Source organism: Ambystoma mexicanum, chromosome 1p, assembly GCF_040938575.1.
Source record: "Ambystoma mexicanum isolate Mex_15411 chromosome 1p, UKY_AmexF1_1, whole genome shotgun sequence".
NCBI classification, from domain to species: Eukaryota; Metazoa; Chordata; class Amphibia; order Caudata; family Ambystomatidae; genus Ambystoma; species Ambystoma mexicanum.
Window position 1 is genome coordinate 1,459,176,082 of NC_090921.1, and position 23,022 is coordinate 1,459,199,103.

Consider the following 23,022-nt stretch of genomic DNA (forward strand, 5'->3'; position numbering starts at 1 on the left):
CTTGGCTCTGGTCCCTTCATTTGGATGGGAACATGTTGCCCGACAATGGGGGTGTGCTGCACTGCATAGACATGGGTACTTTTTAAAGGGGAAGGCAGGTGATGAGCATGTCTCTTGTGATCACCCCTGACACAGCCCTGGGAACATTTGGGGTGGTCCAGCGGATTTCCCATATACCGCCTCTGGGCTCATCATCACTTTGTGGGTGGCAGCTACTGGCCCTCATGTCCAACCCATCCACCACCCCCAGGCACATCCAACCAAGCTGCATATTTACTGAGTTCATTTGACTTCACTGTTTGATTCCTGACTTTGTGCTAGGGCCCATAAAACATCCGTGTATGTTGGCCATTATACCAATTTGTGTGTAATGTTTTATTGTAAACAAGATCGCCCTATGATAACAAAAGCAGCTTTTTACACAGATCAAACAAACAGTCCTTCTGATATTAAAAATACCAGAGCACTGCCCATCTTTAGATGTAGTAGGTACCCAGCACTTGGACTTCCCTACACAATCTGTCGCAAAATACCCAAGATTCAAACACTTTCTAAACAAACACCTCGTTTTATCATACTAATTGCTTTTAGTTAGAACCTGAAGGCACTAGTTTCATCCTCACACTCACTGACCTTTCTTCCACTCCCCATGACAGACTGGCAGCCTGACATATTGAATACTAGTCCAGGAATCTTCAATGTGTTACCTCAGTTTCATCTTGAGTTTCCTCTCTGCATTTTCTATGTAAATATTCTGCCACACATTTCTGTTCAGGACACCTTATAAGGACCCTAGGGTAAAGGAGCTGGCCAATCAGGAGGACAGGAACCACCCACATTCCACTCATGCCCCTATCGCCTCTCCCCGGCCCACCTATTCTTTTGGCCTGTGTCCCCTGGCACTGCTTTCCCACATATCTTCGTCCTGACCTACTAGGGATCATTCTGTCAGGATGTTACTGGCCAAGACCCCCTCCCCAGTACCAGGTCATTAACGCTGTTAACCCAAGGAATCGTCAGGTTGCTAGAAGTATTTAATTTTAAGGAAAATGGTCCCTGAACAAAAATGTCTGGCACTGGAAACAGCGAAGGACAGCAGTCCTCTTACTGTTTCTAGGGGCTTCATGCTGGCAGCTAGGAGGTGAGCGCACCGAGGTGGCAGGACATTCAAGTGAGTGACTGGGTCTGTCCTTTACAAAAATGAAAAAAAGGGAACACATACTTTATCTTGCCTGTCTTGCTTCCTCTTTGCTCCTGGTGGTCCTCTCTTCACAACGATTTATAAGGACTTCCCCAGTCCAGGAGCGAAGAGGGATAGAGGGAAAACTCTTCAGGGAAGATAATCTCAAGGTTTTTCCATGGCATTACTACCTTCGGGTAACTCGTGGGCAGGCAGATGTTTATCACCTAAATGCATACATATCACCTCAGAAGGGAACATACATTCATTTGTCATTGAAAAAAAAATAGATTTCAAAATGTGGCAATATTAGCTCCTAGATCATTTATATAACTTATATAACTTATAACTTAATTATAATATGATCCAGTGCCTTTTTTCAAGTACGTATTATGACTTGTAGTTGTTGAAGATAAGCAAACTCACCAAATGGAAATATTATTGCAAACTTCAGGTAAATGGAACCTTACCATACTCTGCACAATATGTATACATTAATTAAACCTGAGATGAAAATGCTATGTAGAAATCCTCATATTAAGAACTGATTTGCAGGGGAAATTAGTAGAAACCTATTCAAAATAATTAACTATGGACATTTTTTCATTCCAGGTACCTTTTTGCTCAAAGTTCTGGCTCTGAACGCCTTCTCTAACATGAGCATGGACATTGGAAATATCACTGTATTGAGCAACACCACCCCAAAAGGTATCATTTCCTGCTTGGACATTTGTGGAGTGATATGCATTTTGTATTTCTAAAGCCTTCACCATTTAATGGTGGTGAAGAAGGACAGACATTGTGCTAATGAGGATCATTGTTTGCATGGAAGAGTAAATGCATTCCATTCTAAAACTTTATTATCACTGTAACAGATCCGGGTACTATGGAAATGCCCTATTCTCCCATTCAAAATAGGGGATATCTGTATGTATGTAGGAGGTATGTATGAGGTACTTATAAAGCACGAAAGAAATGCCCGAAGGCATCAATGAACTGAGAGCAAGGAAACCGATAGGCCGCCAGAAAGAGGCCATTAGAACTGATACATTTTCAAACCCTTAAAAAACCGAGCCTGCTCGGTAGTCTCCCATAGCGACTACGGGAGAGCGTTCCACAGAGAAGGAGCCAAAAATCAGAAAAAGCGTCCCCACAGATGCATTCTCTGATAATGGGGAATTCTTAGCACGTTTTGCACGGTGGAGCTGAGGGTCCTCGTGGGCTGGTATCGGGACACCTTGCCCTGTAAGTAGTCTGTGCAAGACTACTTTGTAATGAGAAATGGAGATAGTCCAATACTGGCCACCATACTGATCCTATCTGCAAGTATTAGAGTATACAATTTAGCACACGTACGAACAAGACAATGGAAAATCTGCAAGGGAGTTAAGGCTGGATTAGATGGTAATCAGACTAGAGATCTACAATCCAGGAGATTCTGGGACAGATGTGCCGCTCATTAAAAAAGTTTCTGAAGAGAGGGAAGGAATAATGACTGTTTTCCTGCAGAGGGACAGTATACACTGCCGGCTTTGACAGTATCTTTGAGCACATCACATTCTTAGCCTTAGCGCTCAAAGGAAGTCCCTGCTAGGCCATTAAATGGGAACTGATCAACCCAATCAATTCCAGAATGAGTTGTCATGTGGAAAATAACCTCTCCCTCTCAATGGTGCATGCCCTCCCCAAGATCCCTAGCAGTAGGCAACTAGATTATACACTCATTAGTGACACTAGATCTTCTGTATCCTATATATATGTTATATATTCAGGAAATTGTGGATGCTCTAGAAGCAGGCGCCTCGGATGCTCCAAAAACTGGGTCAAAGAAATGGCCCAACCTATTTTATACCAATGACGCGGCCATTCTCATCACTACTGCAGCTGGGCTGAAAGTGGCCTTTAACATCTTCACAGCAAAATGTGAGGAGCTTGGACTTGAGCTTAACAGTTCTAGAACCAAAGTTATGGGGCCTCATTACTCAGTAGACGGTAGCGATGGCGCTATTAGCGCCATGGCTACCCCCTTACCGTATTCCGGGTCCGGGTTCCCAAAATAGGGACTTACCGGGTCATTCCAACCTTGGAGGACCCGGTAAGTCCCCATTCTGGGAACAATTCCCCATTCCCATTCGAGCCCCCATACGGCTCAATGGGAATGGGGATGGAGCTAATAACGGTAGCGCAATTTACGGTACCGTTATTAGCTCTGAAGTCCCTTAACGGGTCCCTTCCATAACGCCTGGTAAAACCAGGCGTTAAAAAAGGGGCCCGCTAAGGGACCTCGGAATAGAGTGTTAAGGGATTACCGGCACCGGTGCCCTTACCGGTGCCGGTAATCCCTTACCGCCTACCGTGTAATGAGGCCCCATCTTTAACCCCCCCTTCTCCAAGCCCTGCCAGGTGAAAATTGAGGTAGACGGCCATACACTGAACCAAGTAGGGGCACTTTGACTACCTTGGGATCAGATTCAAGGAGATGGGGAGTGGACTAACCAACTCCTTAAATCCAAGGTAAGCCTAACTAATTATAGCGGGCCATTCAGTCCTTTTTTCCGACATGGTAGTGGGGAAATTCCCCCCACCCTAGCACTATTTGATAAGCCCTTTATGGCACAGAGATCTGGGGCTTTACAAACATAAAACCGTTGACCCCCGTCGAGAACATCTTCTTTAAAAAGTTGCTGTTTCTGCCTAAGACTGCCTCAAACGCATTGACACAACTAGAATTGCAGGTACTGCTCCTGGCTGACTTAGTTGCCCTCAGGCCAGCCCTGTATTGAGTGAGAGGTTGGTCTTCCAGGAGCCTGCCCCCCACTATACTCTGAGTGATTTTTTGCAATTGGAAGGTGCAAAAAGCCAGGGCTGGGTCCTCCATGTGAGAAATATGCTGTGTGGGCTAGACCGTAGACACTTTTGGGAAAATCCCAATGAGTGTCGTCCTTCTCTTAAGTCAGAGCTCAAGATGATCGTCAAACGCAATGCCATTGGGATCCTACAGTCCCAAAGGCAGGCCCCGAAAACTGGCCCTGTATTCCTCTTGCCAAGTTCTCTGGGGAGTAGTAAACCCTTTCTGGACAGCAGACACCCACCTTATGAGCATTCTTTATATGTCCGCTTTAAACTGGGTCTTCTGCAAACTGCCTGGTATACACATGATTGGTCCACCCAGAATACTGCTTGTTGCCCACTCTGTAAACAAGCTGATGAGACCCTGGTCCACTTTACGTTGTTATGCCCGTATTTAATAAAACTACGGCATAGGTATTTATTACCTCTTTTACTTGGCACAGGGTTGAGAACCAAGAGGGAATCAATGCAGTTCCTCATTAATACGATGGAGTGGAAAGTGGTATTTGCATTTGCCAAGTATGTTCATTGTGCCTGGCCTCTAAGAAGAAAGTTGTTGGGCATCGATTTACCTCAGCCATCGGCTACCCTTGAGGCTGCAAACTGTGCCCGCCCCCTGCAGTTCAATAAACTATTTTTTTTTATCTTAAATGCACCTTTTCAAGGCTTTGAGCATTGCTCTCCTCTCAAGGACCAACCTACATTTTAAAGATGCTTGCTTAATTTACCCTACTTTTACACAATGCGTGTGGTTTTATCGGCCTTGGAGTTATTGTTTGTGGTCTTATTGTATTTTTTTAGGTTATTTAAATGTGATTTTATCATTTGTGATTGTGATTGTGCGTTGTGCTGTGCTAAAGGACAAATCCGAATAAATCTTTGAAAACTGAATAATATCTATATATATATTTTTATACATATTTAATTAGAGCCATCATTGTTGCACAAATCCCATCTCCGATCTGTATGTTATTGTTCTCTAGAGATGCATGTGGATTATTCTTATCACTTTCCAAAAATCTCTAATACTTCAGCAAGTTTTATTCAGTGAAGCCGATCTACTGCCACATGCTGCCAAAACAACTTGGCTCATCTATCCTTATCTTACTCCCATCCTAGGTATGTAGCCCCTTGCCCCCTATGGTCACAGAATGACCCCTTGCTATCACTATTAGGGCCATCCTACTACCATAACAGGGGCCCGGTCATGCTTTATCCATAACAAACAAGGCCAGGAATATGTGCAATGCCAAAGCTCAACACCCCCACTTGCCATTACTGAAATGTGGATCTCTGATGCTTGGACCCGCTAGCCTTACTGCCGTTTCCCACCCTAAATACAGCATCACTGACAGAAAAGCAGGTGCGGAAGAGCTATAGTAGAGGGGATGGCATCTCTCATTGGATGCATGCACAAATGCTTTGAATAAATCATAGCCAAATTCAACACTAGGCAAATATCCTACTTTGGGTCCACAATTATCTAGCTCTCCCTCAAACGCATGACAGCATTACTCCTCACTGACCTCAAAGGTTTGCATCTCAGTTTAACAAGGTGTGCATTTAGGGAACTTCAAGATATGTAGGGATGACCCATAAGATTCCTTCACTTAAGGACTGTTCCCCAATGTAACTGAATAGGTGGATCCATCTTGCTTAGAACTTCACCCAAAAAGCAGGTCACAGTTTGGATCTAGTATTCACAATGAATATTGACACTATAATCACAGGCTACACCTTATCATTTACTTTTTGATAGAAAATGCAGCCCATCACAATGCTTACACCCAAAGACCTTTAACCCCCTACCATCTGCCACAGAAATCTAAACTTCTTGCAACATGGTTGTTCCACAAAGCTTTCCCCTGGTCGGGCCATCTCAAACTGCCCCCTGGCAAAGATTCTAAACACTTAGAAACCAGCCTAACTCCGGCCATAGAGAATGTAACTATCCAGAAAGTTCCTGGGTCTAAATGAAAAACAAAAGTGATCATCTATCCATACTTTGATAGCCACCTTCAACTATTGAAATAGCTTGGCTGAATGCTAGATGGACATTGAAGGTGATCCAGTTCTCTTCAGGACCATACAGTCCACAACAGAGGATGTATTGTCTGCTTCAAAGTTTTTGACATTCTCTCTGTCACTGACATTGAGACCTCCAAAGCCAAAATGTCCAAACCCTACCTCAAGGTCATAACACGGATTATAACAAAATGAATTAACACATCTCTCAGGGAAGGGGATATTCCCTCTGGCCTTAAACCCACTATCATTGCTCACATCCCCAGAAAGCCTACTTTGAATCCTGCTACTTTTTTCACTATGACGCCATCTCATGTCTCCTTTTGTAAGGCAAAAATGGTAGAGGTGGCATTCACCAAACAACTCTGCCCCCAACTCGTGGCTAAAAACCTCCTAAATGACAGCCAGCCAGGGGGCCATTGTAGCAGTGGGATTGAGAGAACTGCCATGGTTGTCAGGGATACCTTCTTCAGTGTTTATGGTCTTTCCATCGATAGAAATTCATCGAAATGCAAATCCATCAATGGAAATGCATCGAATGCCATTCCATCAAAAAGCTATCTTTTACATGTAAAAGTGCATTTCCATCGAAACCAGTCCATCAAATATATAAATGGACAAGTTCAGATTGACATGGACTTTTAAATGTGAAAAATAGCATTTCGATGCATTTTTTTGTAACGTTAAAACGTTATATGGAGCTGTCCAGTGCTGATATCTTCAAAAGATTTTGGCACTGGCCAGCTTCATGTAATGTTGGATTTTTTTTTATTGTGGGCGGGTTCTCCCCAACCCCCCCCCAACTCCCAAAACACCCCCTAACCAAACTCAAACCCTAAGCCTGACCCTAACCCTTGCCCTACCCTTTACCGTAAACCTAATTCTAACCCTTTCCCTACCCCTTTCCGGTCATGGCCACTGGCCCGAAAACACAGGCCCCGCACCATCAGAGGACGAGGGTAAGGGGTAAAACAACTTTTAATTGTCCCTTTGGGACAATAAAGCATAGAGGGCCCAGCTGGACTCAGTCCTGGCGCCTTTGGCGCCAGGCTCATGAACAAATGTAAGCTGACACACTTTATTTGGTGCAAAAGTACTTTATTTCACCAGCAAGAACTTCCACGTGCATTTATTCGGGCGTGACTGCTGGGGAAAACTGGATTGCACGTGCAGCATCCTTTAGGAGTGGCAAGGTTGGGCCGGTAAGCCAAGGCTAATGGGCGTGGCCAGAGCTAGAATATATAAGTCCGCCCATCCTTCATGCAAGCGCTTCGCGTTATTCTGCTCTGATGGCAGGGTAACGCTGACCGCCGCCTGAGCGCATCTTACCTTTGATTCCAGCTACCAGCCTCAGCACTTACCTTGAGACCTGATCTCATCGGCACGCATCACCGCTGACGGTGGCATTCATCATCCATCTCCAGACCTCCGGAAAGCAGCACTTCAACCCCGACATCGCGGCTCAGCGAGCAGTTCATCCGAAGATGGCACCTGCAAGAGAAGGTTAGAAATTACAAAGACATTACGTTTAAGGTTGCGCTTTTGACAAATCTTCGCGATCAACCTTAAACCAACACTCACCTGCTGTCGGAGCGTCGTGGGCACCTTTCTCTTCCATTTTGGCCTCGCTTCATGCACTGCAACTACCGCATGGCCGCAATTTCACCTGTTGGAAGAAAGCAGAAGAGAGACATCATTAAAAGACACGGACAATAATCAGGAACTAACATCACAATATTTTAAAGTGAGAAGACACTTACCATAAGGAGTGGCTAAGCCACAGCCAGTCTGGGCTGCCACGTTCAATAGGCCAGTGAAGGAACTCGGTCCATCAAGAATCGCCCATGCAGTGAGAAGCAGGACAGAGAGCTCATCATCATTAATCAACAGGTGAACCTATATGGGTCGGCGCATGCTCATCACACTTTGGGAAGAAGGGTTCGAGAGAGTCAACAGTCATATAGCAGCATTCTCACAATCTCTCATATCCACGCAGGAGCAGTGTCACCAATTGTCGCAGCCCACAGCATATGTGCAGGGGAAGAAGCCTGGCAGGGGTGGTCCACTTCCAGGGAGGGCTGCAACTGTGCCCCAACATCCCCGCAGAGACCAGGTCAGCGTAACAGAACGCGAAGCCACTACGAATCTCTGCCTGGGCATTATGGATACTTCGGGAACAGACCAGTTGGCCCAACTATTGGGGGAATTACGGGCTGAAGTCCATGCCTCCAGACAGGAAACCAATGCTTTAAGGAGAGATCTTATTGTAACTCGAGAACAAACTGACGACTTGGCAAGACAAATTCTTCAGTCCCACGCGGGTCAGGTTCCACTACCTGGATTTGCCCATCCTCCCACGCCACAGCCATCAACACCAGTTTAGGTGGTTCTTCCAGGTGCAGTGCCACTGGCCCCGCCCGAATGCTTTACTAGCAACCCTCATAAGTACGCTATATTCATGAACCAATGTCGCCTTCATTTTTTCTGCCGGCCTGGGGCTTTTCCTAACGATCAAGCCAGAGTCGCATTTGTACTCTCATATTCAAGAAGCAGCGCAGTGGACTGGTCAATACCATTAGTAAACCATGATGATCCTCTGCTTTGAGACTTTGGGGAATTTCAGCGTGAGATGGAGAAATTGTTTGCAAGGCATACTCAAGGACAAGCTCTGGACATTGAATTGTTGTCACTCAGACAGGGAAACCAAGACCTATTGACCTACATCGCAACCTTCAATCGTCTGGTAGCACAGACAAACTGGCCTGAAGAAAAGAGAACTACCCTCTATTATCGAGGGTTGCTTGGGGAGCTTAAGGATGTTCTAGCTCAAGTGGTAAATCCCCCCGATGGATGTGCAGAATACATCAACTTGACTGTGAAGCTCGATCACAGATTGCAGAATCGAAAGATGGACCAAACAGGAGCTGAAGGGAGGTCGGTCTATGTGCGACCCCGTGACAATCAAGCCAAATCACACGGACAGACTGAACCAATGCAAATCGGTGGATTACGGAGTCCTATCACCAAGGCAGAAAGAGGGAAAAGAAGGCAACAACAACTCTGCTTATACTGTGGGAAAGCAGGGCACTTCCTCCGAGAACGCCTGGTGAAACCACCCAAGAAATTAGTCGGAGCAACGGACAAAGACGACGAGGAAGAAGAACAAGATTTGTGAAACTCCAATGCCCGGCAAGCGTAGGGGTCCACTTATCGAGCGAAAAGAAGGAATCCATACAGACCTCACATCTAGTCATCCTGGTACTTTTGGTCAACCACAAACAACCGTAAAAGATACATGCCGTGGAGGCATACATTGATAGCGGAGCCGTGGGAAATGATATTGACCAAGATCTGGCCACCTCTCTGACAAAAGCAGAAATTGGAAAATGTCACAGCAGTGGATGGTTCTCAGCTATCGTCCAGGCCATTGATGCAGTATACCGAAAAAGTCATGCTTATGTGTCAGGACGGTCATCAAGAAGACATTGGGCCTCATTCCGACCCTGGCGTTAACCAAGGCGCTATTAGTGAATGGCGGAATTACTGCCCCATTCCAAGGTTGGCAGGGTCGGTAATTCCCCATTCACCATGGGCCCTTCCCCATTTTTGCCCCATAGGGCTCAATGGGAATGGGGAAGGCGCTAATTATGGCGCCGTAATTAGCTCCTAGGTCCCTTTGCGGGTTGGTTTTTTAACGCCTGCAAAAAGCAGGCGTTAAGTACGAACCCGCAAAGGGAACTCGGAAAAGGGCGGTAAGGGTTTAACGGCACCGGTCTCGTTACCGGTGACCGTTAACCCTTACCGCCCTACTCGGAATGACCCCAATTACCTTTGATCTCATCGGTGCCCCTCAGTTCCAGATGATATTAGGAATGCCTTGGCTGGAAACTCACAACCCTAGGATCGACTGGTGAAAACGAGTTCCGATCTTTCCTCAAGGTGCTAACACCTGTTACAATAAAAATGTTTGCAACCTGAAAAGAAAGAAAGGAACCATTATGGGGCTCACTGGTTCCTTATCACCTGAATATCTGGATTACCAGGATGTATATCAGAAAGAGCAAGTGAACATCCTGCCTCCACACAGGCCTTACGATTGCCAAATTGATCTGGTGCCCGGAGCCCAAATCCCCTGCAGTCGGATTTATGCCCTAGCGGAGCAGGAAAACCAGCATCTAAAATCTTACCTAGATCAGTATCTAGCTAATGGCTTTATTCACCCGTCCAAGTGCCCAGCCTCCTCGGCTCTCTTTTTCGTACCTAAAAAGGAAGGCGATTTAAGAACTTGTATTGACTACAGAGCGCTCAACCAGATCACTGTAAAAAACAGATATCCACTCCCACTTATTCCAGAGCTTTGGATCAGGTAAAGAATGCTCAAATTTATACAAAACTGGATCTACGAGGAGCCTATCATCTTGTAAGAGTTAAAAAGGGGGACGAGTGGAAGATGGCTTTCCGCACAAAGTATGGTCTTTTTGAATACCAGGTTATGCCCTTTGGGTTATGCAATGCCTCTCATTTACTCAGCTTCCAAGGAGGACCATGTCGGCCATATGCGAGTAGTACTGGAAAAGCTTCGACAACATCAGCTGTTTGCCAAGTTTGAAAAGTGTTTCTTCCATGTAACAGAAGTTGAATTTCTGGGCTTTATGCTTACACCACGAGGAGTACACATGGACACACGCAAGGTGGATGCTATCCTCCAATGGCCATCACCGACATCCACAAAAGGAATGCAAAGTGTGCTCGGATTCACCAATTTTTATCGTCGTTTTATTCCCAGGTTTTCGCAGATAGTACATCCAATGACCTCCGTGTTGAGAAAAAACAAGAAATTCCTTTGCTCTCCAGAAGCAGAGAAAGCCTTCCAGGAGCTGAAACTAGCCTTCAACACAGCATCAGTTTTTTGACACCCTCGACTGGACCTGCCATACCTGGTTGAAACAGATGCCTCCAACATAGCCATGGGGGCAGTATTGTCGCAGAGGGACCCTGAAACAGGACAATTACACCCTTTAGCATTCTGGTCCGGTGGGTTTTCTGCACCCGAGTTGAACTATGCGATCACAGACAAAAAACTGCTAGCGATTAAAGCAGCCTTCAAAGCATGGAGACACTACCTTCTTGGAGCGAGACATACAGTCATTGTCATCACGGATTACTGCAATCTGCAATACTTGAAGACCGCCAAAGCCCAATCCTCACGCCAATTTGTTGGGCTCTATTCTTTGCGGAATACGATTTTATCATCACCTACAGACCCAGAGTATGCAATGGGAAAGCAGAGCCCTGTCATGCATGAGTGAGGAAAAAGAAGATTTTACCACGTCTGAGCCCATGGCCATCATTCCCGAAGAACTAATCCAGAACAAACTTGCCGCAACCACCTGTTTTGACGACTTGAAAATCGATCTCAGATGAATCAATCAACATAATAGGAATGGCTATCTAGGGGAGACCAATACACCATTGAAAATGATCTACCGTACTTTCAAGGGAAACTGTAAATTCAGGACAAAAAAATGACAACATCAAATAATAGCAAACTATCCTGATTCACTAATGGAAGGACATCCAGGAATTGCCAAGACTCAAGCTAAAATACAAAAAAACTATTGGTGGCCAACTTGGAGAAAAGGCATTGCCCAATTTGTCGCGACCTGTGGTGTCTGCGCACAACACAAAACTCAAAAAACAAACCCCAGCTGGTTTACTGCGTCCATTCACGGTACCGTCAGCACTGTGGCATACATTGTTAATGGACTTTATCACAGATCTTCCTCCCTGCAATTAATATAAATATAACACCATCTTAATTATTGTGGATTTGCTCTCCAAAATGGCCCATTTCATCCCATTTAAAGGACTCTCCACTGCTTCTGCCCTCGCCACCGTGTTTTGGAACAGATTGTCAGATTACATGGGTTCCCATCAATATTAATATCAGATCGTGGAACTCATTTTGTCTCAGCACTCTTGAGGAGATGCTGCAAAATAGCCGAATCGACCTCCGGTTATCCACTAGACATCATCCTCAAACCGATGGCCAAACCGAACGGACCAACCAAACCTTGGAGCAATATCTAAGGTGTATGTTGCAACAAACTGAGGAATCCTGGAAACACATACTTTGGTTGACCGAATATGCCTACAACAATTCCATCCACACTAGCACCGGACAGACTCCATTCTACACGGTGCATGGTCGACAATCTTGAACGTCCGTTTTTGATTCATTTGACGAATTGGAAATGCCAGCAGTGACAACCATACATAAAACCATCACTCGGATTCTTAAAGAGGCAGCAGAACATTTGAACAGAGCTAAAGAAACAGTTTGCAGACCGACACCGAAGAGAGGCCCCATATTATCAGGTCAGAGACAAGGTTTGGTTAGCATTCCCTGAAAGGACCACAAGCCTTCCGTCCTAGGTACCTGGGGCCTTATCCCATCAAAGCCATGATAAAGCCTGCTGCCATGAAATTGGAACTACCACCTAATATGCGAAACCATCCGGTATTCCATGTTCCACTCCTGAAACCAATGAAACCAGGTACTCGGATTGAAGCACCACCCGAGCCCGACATCCTAGAAGGAGATCCGGAATACGAGGTCAAAGCTATTCTGGATTTCAAGATTGTGCGATCCAAATTGTACTATCTTTTAGACTGGAAGTGTTATGGACCTCAAGACCGTACCTGGGAACCCAGTGAATTTGTCCACGCTCCACGACTGATCAGACAATTCCATCGCAACAATCCCACCAAGCCAGGACCAGCAGAAAGAACACCCATGAGAGGGTCCTTGAGGGGGAGTGCTGTCATGGCCGCTGACCCAAAAACACAAACCCTGCACCATCAGGGGACGAGGGTAAGGGGTAACACAACTTTTAATTGTCCCTTTGGGACAATAAAGCATAGAGGGCCCTGCTGGACTCAGCCTTTGGTGCCAGGTTCATGAACAAATGTAAGCTGACACAATTTATTTGGTGTAAAAGTATTTTATTTCACCTGCAGGAACTTCCACATGCATTTATTCGGGTGTGGCTGCTGGGGAAAAATGGATTGCACATGCAGCATCCTTTAGGAGTGGCAGGGTGGGCACGGTAAGCCAAGGCTAATGGCCGTGGCCAGAGCTAAACTATATAAGTCCGCCAAGCCTTCATGCAAGCGCTTCGCGTTATTCTGCACTGATGGCAGCGTAACGCTCATCACCGCCTGAGCGCATCTTACCATTGATTCAGCTACCAGCCTCAGCACTTACCTTGGGACCTGTTCTCGTCGGCACGCATCACCGCTGACTCTGGCATTCATCATCCATCTCCAGAACTCTGGGAAAGCAGCACTTCAACCCCGACATCGTGTCACGGCGACCAGTTCATCCAAAGATGGCACCTGCAAGAGAAAAAGATAAAGACAGGGTTAGAAATTACAAAGACATTACGTTTAAGGTTGCGCTTTTGACAAATCTTCGCGCTCAACCTTAAACCACCCCTCATCTGCTGTCGGAGCATCGTGGGCTCCTTTCTCTTCCATTTTGGCCTCGCTTCATGCACCAAAACTACCGCAGGGCTGCAATTTCACCTGTTGGAAGAAAGCAGAAGAGAGACATCATTAAAAGACACAGACAATAATCAGGAACTAACATCACAATATTTTAAAGCCATAAGACACCATCAGGAGTGGCTAAGCCACAGCTGGTCTGGGCTGTCACGTAAAATGGGCCAGTGAAGGAACTCGTCCATCAAGAAGCGCCCCTGCAGTGAGAAGCAGGACGGAGAGCTCATCATCATTAATCAACAGGTGAGCCTATACGGGTCGACGCATGCTCACCACGCTTTGGGAAGAAGGGTTCGAGAGAGACAACAGTCACATAGCAGCATTCTCACGATCTCTTATATCCACGCAGGAGCAGTGTCACCAATTGTCGCAGCCCATGGCATATGTGCAGGGGAAGAAGCCTGACAGGGGTGATCCACTTCCAGGGAGGGCTGCAACCGTGCCCCAACGCCCCCATAGAGACCAGGTGAGTGTAACATTACCCTAACCCTAAATCTAACCCTTGCTCTACCCCTAACCCTAACCGTTGCCCTAACCCTAACCCTTGGCCCACCCCTTACCCTAATTCTAACCCTTGCCCTTCCCCTTACACTAACCCCAAATATAACCCTTGCCCAACCTCTTACAGTAGCCCTAACCCTAAATCTAACCCTTGCCCTACCCCATAACATAATCCTAATTTTAAACTTAAAAAATCCATCAAATTTCCAAGGAATTTTATTCAATGAAAATGCATTTCGATGGAAAATATTATCGTTGAATAAAATTCGATGGAAAGGTCTTAGATGCCTTGGATTTCGATGAAAAGTCCAGATACCAGTAACATGGATCATTTGTCGGTTCGTGCCACAATCATATATGGTTTCTCCATAGTGTTCAATATAGTGGTCCTCCGTAAACCGCTTCATTATCAAGAAGACTTAATAGGATTCTCTGGAATATTGAGTTGCTTCATTATCAAGCTACGCCGGTCAAACTAGCGACATTTATGGACTCCCATTTTACAACCATCTGTTCTGTTCCTCAGGGATTGATCTCCTTGACTATATTATTTATTGGCTAGTTAGTGTACATGACCCTACTTGCTTACATGATCACACACCATGAAGTTGCATTTTACTTCTGTTTAGACAATACCCAACCATATCTCATACTTGCGGAACAAAGGTTATCCAACACAGGGCCCGATTCAGAGGTCAGTGCAAAAATAGAAATGTGTTGTTCCAACAGGGACAACACATTTGTTAAATACACCATAGTCCGACAAAGAAAGAATGTGGTGTAGAGACATGAAAGCCTCAGCTTTTACATGTGCCTGATTTATGGCCTTCCAACAGCCTTGGTAACCATCAGGGGTAAAAGGTGGGGAGTAAAAGAGTATTCTTCTAGCAGAGCCCGTCTTTTTTGCATGTCAATAAAATAGGAGTGAAAATGGCACCTGTGAGGTGCTATTTATATCTACTGCACACGTTTCCGATGTTTCTAGACATTTTTCTAGAAAGCTGCAACAATTGTCTAATTTACTGAAAGCTTAAGAACACTTTTGTAAGTTAGAAAAGTGACAATCTTTTAGGAAATGCATGCAGTGATGCTGCTGCACACGCTGCCCACACAGCGAGGGACTTAAGTGGCTTTTACAACTTTAAAGCATGACATCTCCCCTTCACTGTTTCCACCCACCTCGGAATAATGGTGTTAAAAACTGGAGGGGAGCATGTCGGCTTTATGCACTGGTTTTAACCCGAGCTCAGAATCAGTCCCATTGTGTAGCTGACTACTTCTTAGATATTCAGGAATGCATTCCTTACCTAAACACATCTAAGGAGGAAATCATGGGTCCAATTAAGGCAAACGTTTTACCTTTCACCATGCCACCCAATTTGGTAGATGAATCCAGCCAAATGGTAGACAGCTTGGGGTTAACATCCAGGCCTAAATTGTTGCTCAAATCACAAGAGAATGACATAATGAAATATACATTCTTAAGCATCTGGCTCTGTAACAGTAGCCATCCCTACCCCTATCTCTTCAACACCTAGGCCATCACGTCGCCCCCGGCACCACCTGACTTGCTAGACTCCCCCTGTCCATCTCCTATCTGCCACAGCTACAGCTGTACCCCTCCTCTGTCCCCCTCTTTTCCATACCCCCCGCTGTATATCTGTTCTGTTGTTACCACTGTAAAGTGCTACGTTTTGTATCTGTATTGGTGTACACCTCTGTAAAGAACTCTGTTGCTTCTCGAAGATCAGTCCACGCTCAATAAATACAATAATAATAATAAATACCACAGACTGCTCAAATAGCACTAATTGTTTCTATTGGTGTCTCCAGCCTTATCCATTGCAAAACAGCAATCTCATGCACCATCATCTCGTGGGCCCCCCGTGGCTGCACCCACCATGCCTCTCTTCTCTCCTCCCTCGTCACACCTGAGGAGGTTTTAGACAAGTCCGGTCTATGAAAGCCTCCTCCAAACAGGTGGACCCTTGCCCCTCCAAAACCATAAAGGATGACATTGACTCTATAGCTCCAGCCTTGGCAGACCTCTGCAACCTCTCCTTCGCCACTGGAGTTTTCCAACCTCTCTCAAGCATTCTCTTGTGCACCCTCTGCTCAAAAAATCCTCTGCCGACCCTTCTATTCTGGCAAACTATCTCCGTATCTCCATCACTCCTTTCCTAGGCAAACACCTGGTTAAGTTGGCTATTTCTTAGCTTACCCTCCACACTGAATCTGTTGGTTGTCTTCATGACCATCAGTCTTGCTTTAGAGCAACCAGAGGCACGGACACTGCTCTTCTGAACACCTGTGAAGACCTGCTCTCAAATCTTGACTCTAATTCTGCCTCTGTCCTCATTCTCCTTGACCTCGCCTCTTCTTTTGATACTGTAAACCACAACATCCTGATCTCCAGTCTCCGTAATACCCTGGGCATCACAGATCAGGCCCAGGCGTGGCTAGCGTCCTTTCTCTCTGACCGACTATCCCAGGTGGAACTGGGGTCCTTTTTCTGTGCTACCACTCTCTCTACTTGTGGTGTACCCCAGGGATGTAATCTATCCCCCTGGTTTTTCAATGTCTACATGGCCCCTTTGGCCCACATGATCTCTGCCTTCACCTCCAAGTTTCAGTGTTATGCGGATGACTCACAGCTCTCTTTCAGGCTGCCCTCGGCCTCTTCCTCCTCCTCGCTCATTCCTGACTGTCCGCAATTCCGTCCTGATGTGCTGCTAATGATCTCTGCCTTAATGCCAGTGAGACAGAAATCGTCCTTAATGGAACCCCTGCTCCTGCTTTCCCACTCTCACTCTGGCCGGCCTCCCTTCATCCTGTGCCATCACCCACGAGTGAGGCAAAAAATATGGGGGTCATCTTTGACTCTACTCTCTCCTTCTCTTCTCACATCTCAGACATGTCCAAAAAGTCCAACAACCAACTGCACCTCCTCAGAGGTATTCTACGTTTTCTCACCTTCCCCAAAGAGGCTCACCGTCTCCAGAGCCCTGGTTCTCTCCAGACTGGACTACTGTAACAGTCTCTTTCTCAATCTTCCTACCTCTACTCTCCGACCTCTTCAACTTATTCAGAACTTATCCTTGGCCTCAAGCTCAGGGACCGCATCTCTCCGGCTCTGAAATCACTCCACTGGCTTCCCCCCGTGGCTGCAAGGATCAAGTTCAAATCCCTCTGTTTAGTCCACAAGGCTTTCTGGGACCGGGGCCCTACTATCTACAACCCTCTCTTCCTAAATACTCTCCTTCTAGAGCCCTCTGCTCATCCTCATCCAACTCTGTCCGGGTGAGCCGGTTTTCCAAACAGAGATTTGGGGGTAGATCCTTATTTTCTGCAGGTGCCTCTCTCTGGAACAACCTTCCTGCCTCTCTCCATCTTGAGCCGGACCTCCTAAAGTTCTGGAAACTTCTCAAGATCTTCCTCTTCTTTTCCTCTTTCTCTCTCCCTCTCCGCTGCGAACCTCCTTCATCTGCTCTCCTGCTTCCCTCCTTCCTTCTCCTCCCCAACCTGCTTAGTTTACTGACTGGTTGCCTGGTGCACCTCCAGAGCCTCACAGGTCCGAGGCTCTCCCACCAGTCCTGCACTTGCTGCCGGGCCTCTGCACTCTGCTTGGCACTACTGCACATGGAATATGCTCCACTTAACCCAGGCCCCTTATGGACTGGGCGCACTTGTCCCCCTACTCCTCTCTCGCACTTCCTGTTCTGTGCACTTGCGCGACCTAAATGTACTAGGTCTAGCAAGCTTCTCTGTCCTGTCCTCCCTATGTCTCCCCTCCCTAGCTGGGTGTGCCTGAATACTCATGCATAGGCGTATTAGACTACCAACCACCAATCAATTTGAAATGTCGCCAGACCTATTAGGGTAGTTTATTGTTCTGTATGTCCTTTTCCCTCTCCCACCCCCCTTCTCCCGCCACTCCTTGTCATGCACTAACACTAGTAGATATGCCCCTGGACTAGTATTCTAGTTATTGTTTTTAGATCATTCGGATTCTTCAAGGCCTAAGAATGACAACTGTTTTCCCTTGTTCCCTTCCCGCCTTGAAATGCTTTGAAGCACTTCACCTGTGTATAAGCGCTTTACAAAAAAAACGATTACAATTACAATCTATCGGTTTAGCGGCAAGCACAATCCATAATCTAATATGCTTATCCTAATACCACTTGTCTCACTTTCAGCCTCAAATGTGCCAAACATATATCACTAGTAATGAAGACCTTACATTAGGTGCCCATAAAATCACAAGTGTCCTTAAAATGCCCTTCTTTTCCCATAAAGGCTTCTATTGCCCAAAACAAGGATTTACTGCCAAAGAATTATCACTGTACCAGTCAACATGCCATCTTCGATCGTTATCCCAAAACCTTTTGTTTTGGAGGTAGATCACTACATTTTCTAGGCTCCCCCCCTTGGATCTTCCTTTTACCCTTTCTATAAAATGAGTCAGGTGGGATGAAATTCATTAAACTGTGAAAGGCCTCTCTATTTGGTAGAGTCTATGATACCTTGTTTCTGCTGCCTCTAGTATCTTTTTATCAAGTACTAGACTACTTCTCCATATATTAATCTACCGCCTCCTCAACACACCCGTTTTCCTTAGCCTCTGCCTCACTCCTCCACTGTGCCTTAAAGCAGCCTCCCAACACTATATCCATTTTATGAAACTCCTGATTAAAAATAAAATTAAGGGAAGAGGCAATGGTAATTTTCACAGGTTGGCAACGAGTGACTGCTGCCATTGGCCCGTGCATCTACCTGCTACTAATAATGAGAGGCGGGCATTGAATACCAACTTATCATGGCCCTGTGCCCTCCCCTGAAGTCTGTAAACGTTTAAGCAGTCTTTATATGTCTTACTTTGTCTACAATTAGACACCCCATTTGTATCTGTATTTATTGAAATTTCTATAGCGCTTTCGCCAAAGCGCTGCACAGAGATTATTATAAACTGTACAACATAACAGTAACGGTAATACCAGCAATAAAAAAGAATCAACAGAATATGAATTATTGGCCCGAGTGGAAAGTATGTGTTTTTAAGCATGTGCGAAAAACATGAAGAAAGGTGGCAGAGTAACCAAAGATTAGGCGCGAGTAGAGGAAAGGAGCGAAAGGGAGAAGGGGCACAGGGAGGTAGAGGAACTGATAGAAGATCAAGATGTTGGGGGCGAAGAGATCGAGAAGGAGAGTATTGGGAGATGACAGAAGCAAAAAAGAAAGGGGCCAAGCCATAAATGCATGTATAAACTGTGCAAAGGAACGAAAAGGAAGACAGTCGTTGAAGGGGAAAAGAGAGGAAGACTGAAGGGAAGGGATGGTGGAGCATAGGGGAGAGAAGGAAAGCGTAAGACTAATGGCTGAGATGAAGAAAGAACAAAGGGGGGCAAGATCAGAGGCAGGGAGACTAACAAAGGGAGACAAAAAGTAGTCAATGCGGGAAAAAACTAGGGAGAAAAAAAACGTTTGGTTGCATGAAAACAGAAAAAAGTTCAAGCATGGCAGATGTTACACAAATGAAAGCAGCACATACGATCAATAAGAGAAATGTGATCAGAGAAAGAAAGAGATGAGTCGAAGATGAGGCCAAGATTTCGGGCAGAGGGAGCAAATGGGATAAATGCGGGTGAGAAGGATAAGAGGTAGGGGAAATTGCAGATGATGGCAAAAAGAGAAGCTCGGTTTTAGAGGGATTTAAATGAAAGAAGTGAAAATGTATCCAATTTTGAGAGGCAGTAAAACAGGCAGCGACTTTAGAAGAAAGGGTTTCAGTGAGTGAAAATGAAGAGGCAGTAAAACAGGCAGCGACTTTAGAAGAAAGGGTTTCAGTGAGTGAAAATGAAAAAAATAAGATTCGCAAATCATCCGCAAAGATCAAATGAGAGTCAAGAGCAGAATGCTACAAAGAGCAATTAGAAGTGGACTAAGTACCAAACCCTGAGGGACATCATATTGGAGGGCCGGGTGGAAGGGGAGAAGAGCTTTGGGCAGGCAAGGAGAGAGAAAGAAATCAGTCGGAAAGATAAGAGTAGAAGCAACGAAGCACAGTGCCTGAAAGACCAAGAGAGCAGAGAGATGAGAGTAGGCTGGGGGATCAACTGTGTCCGATGTAGCAGATAAGCCGAGAACGATAGGAATCGAAGAGTGCTTGGTAAAAAAAAAAAAAGTTGGTACGATGTAGGATACCAGTTTCAGTGGAATGGGACGTGCGAAAGTCAGAGTGCCGAGGAAATAAAGAATATAGATTTAGATAAGAGGAGCCTTGGGAATAGAAACTCCCTGCCAATAATTTGGAACGGAAAGGGAGAAGAGAAGTGTGGTGGTCACTAACACATGAAGTGGGGTCTAGAGAAGGTTTTTCAAAATTGGAATAACAATGGTATGCTTTAAAGAGGAGAGAACAAGGGAAGAAGATAAAGATTAAAGGGACAGGTGAGGTATGCTAGAAGATGATAGACAAGGATAATCAAGACAAAGAGGGTTCGGGAGGCTTAGGAGAAAGGATATGAGAAAGAAGTTGGAAGAGGCGGTGGATGATGAGAAACAGTGGTAGTCAAAGTTGAGCAATAGTGTTTTTTGGCTCAAGTAGAAGAGAGTCACAGGAGGAATGAAGAGACGATAGAGTGTCAAGATGAATAAAGGAGTGTCATTTTCTCCAGTGTTGTCCGGCTTTTTGTAGAGAAGACCTCAAAGTGAGAAATGGTGGGGAAAGGCAGAGTTGAAGGGGTAGGCATGATTCAGCAGGGGTGTTTCTAGGTCTGGAAAAGATCTGAGGTTACGCTAATGGCAGGACTGTCGGAACTCAGGGGTCAGCTAGCCTATTGGTTATAGCCTCTGAACTTCTTTTCAGGGCTACAACCCACTGACCCGGGGCTATAGCCCCAGCAGCTGCCCCCTATCAATGTCTCTGTGATTCAGCATCAACAATTTACATGCGCATGCTGTGTACTGGTGTTACTAGGAGGTTAGTCAGAATTACTATGAGGATAGGCCTACATGTAACTAGATTTCCCTCTCATTCTGGCATCTCACTTATAATGGCACTTTCCACGCACATGCATTTTGCTATGTTTGGGCTAGAACTAGCACACTCAAATCGCCAGCACAAGCCAAGCGTGTTGGACTGGGTGGACATGCTCCCATCCCTTTTATAGGAATGTTGTATTAGTTTAGCAACATCGAGTCTATATATTATTTAGTTGTAAAAAATTATGCTAGTTGAAAACACACAAAGGGAATATCCCTTTTCACGTGAGATATTATGATGGAAAGAAAGAAACAATGATATCACTCAAGGACTTCCCCGCCATGTGTAAAACACATCACATAGCCAATGTTGTATTAACAAAACAAGAAGGAAAAATATTTTTTTTAAAGTATCTGCACGCATTTGAATGGTTCATTATGATGCATTGAGATTTTAAATGCTCTGATTTTAAATGTTTTAACATGTGTCCTTTATATGTATGCTGATGGGACAACTTCCTTGTTTGCTGTTTATTTAATTATATTAATTGGATAGAAGAAGAAATTGACAATTCCTGACACTTTCATGAAACAGTTTATATACAAATTCCTCAGCTTCTCGAAACCTTTGTCCATTTGTTTTCCCAAGTGGTGGGATGCGCCAATACACCTGCACCAATTAAATCAATGTGTGCAAAAAGTCACAAAGGAGTGATCTGAAAAATTGCACCATGAATGCACTCATTCAGATCTCCTCCTCCAACAAGTGCAATCATTCAGAGAATGGGAGAATTTCGGCACATTGACGGGAGCATCCCAAATTCACAAACGGAATGCACTGTGTAATGCACAGAAAATAAACACATTCACCCACCTATTTGAAACATTTGGAATAATTAGGGGCAACATTTCCCAGGGTGCTCTTAAGTGCACTCAGAAAATAATCTAGCAGCTTCCTTGATGTGGCAGACGAGACAATCTATTAATTTGTGATATCTCTCTCTCTATCCCTCTGTATCTCTCTTTCTCTCTCTCTCTCTCTATCTCTCTGGACGCGAATTCGACCGGGGAGATAATTTTATCCAAAAAGAGAGCTATGTTTCTCGGGCAGGAAATATGCATGCATGGATTTAGAGAGCAGCAAAGCAAACCTTGACAGACTCTGCTCTCTCCCAACGTTCTCCTTAGTACTAGGGGAAGATGGCGAGCTTAGGATAATTTGCATTGGTCACTTTAGAACCTTTATCTGTCCTCAACAAAGAGGTGCAGTGCTGAGCCAACAGAAATGTCGAGTTCAGAGATATTTACTGAGGATCATCATGAGGTCTGAGTACTATTATGAATCCTGCAAAGTCATCACTGGACCACAGCTTAAAATCTCCTGCCATGGACCAGGGGAAGGCAGGTGCTACCTGTTCCTAACGCTCGGGGTGGTATTATGAGGGAGCATCACATGGGAGGAGATGGCTGTCAAGGGGAAGTAGGAACTCCTTTGGGAGGGAGGCAGTATTTGTCCTCTTATGAAGATGAGGATCTTATCATTCCCAAATACTTAATGGCATGCTGTCATTCTGCACATTCCTCCCATGAGAAAACACAAAGAAATTCTTATGAAAAGTCATCCAAACAGACTAGTCTTTGTACTTTAGGAATTCGTAAATAAAGTGTGACATGACATCCTTTAACTATCAGGATTCTGCATTAGGTGACACGCTTAATCCCAAAGTTGGTTCCATAACATCTTCTAACTCTGATAATCTTCAGTTCACAAATTACTCAAAACTAGATAGCTCTAGAAAACGTAAGACAACTATGGACTCCAAGGACCATGAAGCCTATGGTACTGGGATGAGGAATAAGGACAAGGAGTTGATGAGGATCAATGTTGTTCCTCAAGAGAACATGAGGTTTAGTTGTTTTGT

The 23,022-nt window shown here is 45.2% G+C and overlaps 1 protein-coding gene across 3 annotated transcripts in view; it reads left to right on the forward strand.

Annotated features, from left to right (window-relative positions):
- The window catches only part of LOC138455382 (polycystin-1-like protein 2), a 900,768-nt gene that overhangs the window by 164,824 nt on the left and 712,922 nt on the right, over nt 1–23,022 (forward strand). For all 3 annotated transcript variants that reach the window (XM_069607102.1, XM_069607103.1, XM_069607104.1), the window contains one exon: nt 1,793–1,888. In XM_069607102.1, the coding sequence (XP_069463203.1) occupies nt 1,793–1,888 (96 nt within the window). The remainder of the gene's footprint in view (nt 1–1,792; nt 1,889–23,022) is intronic.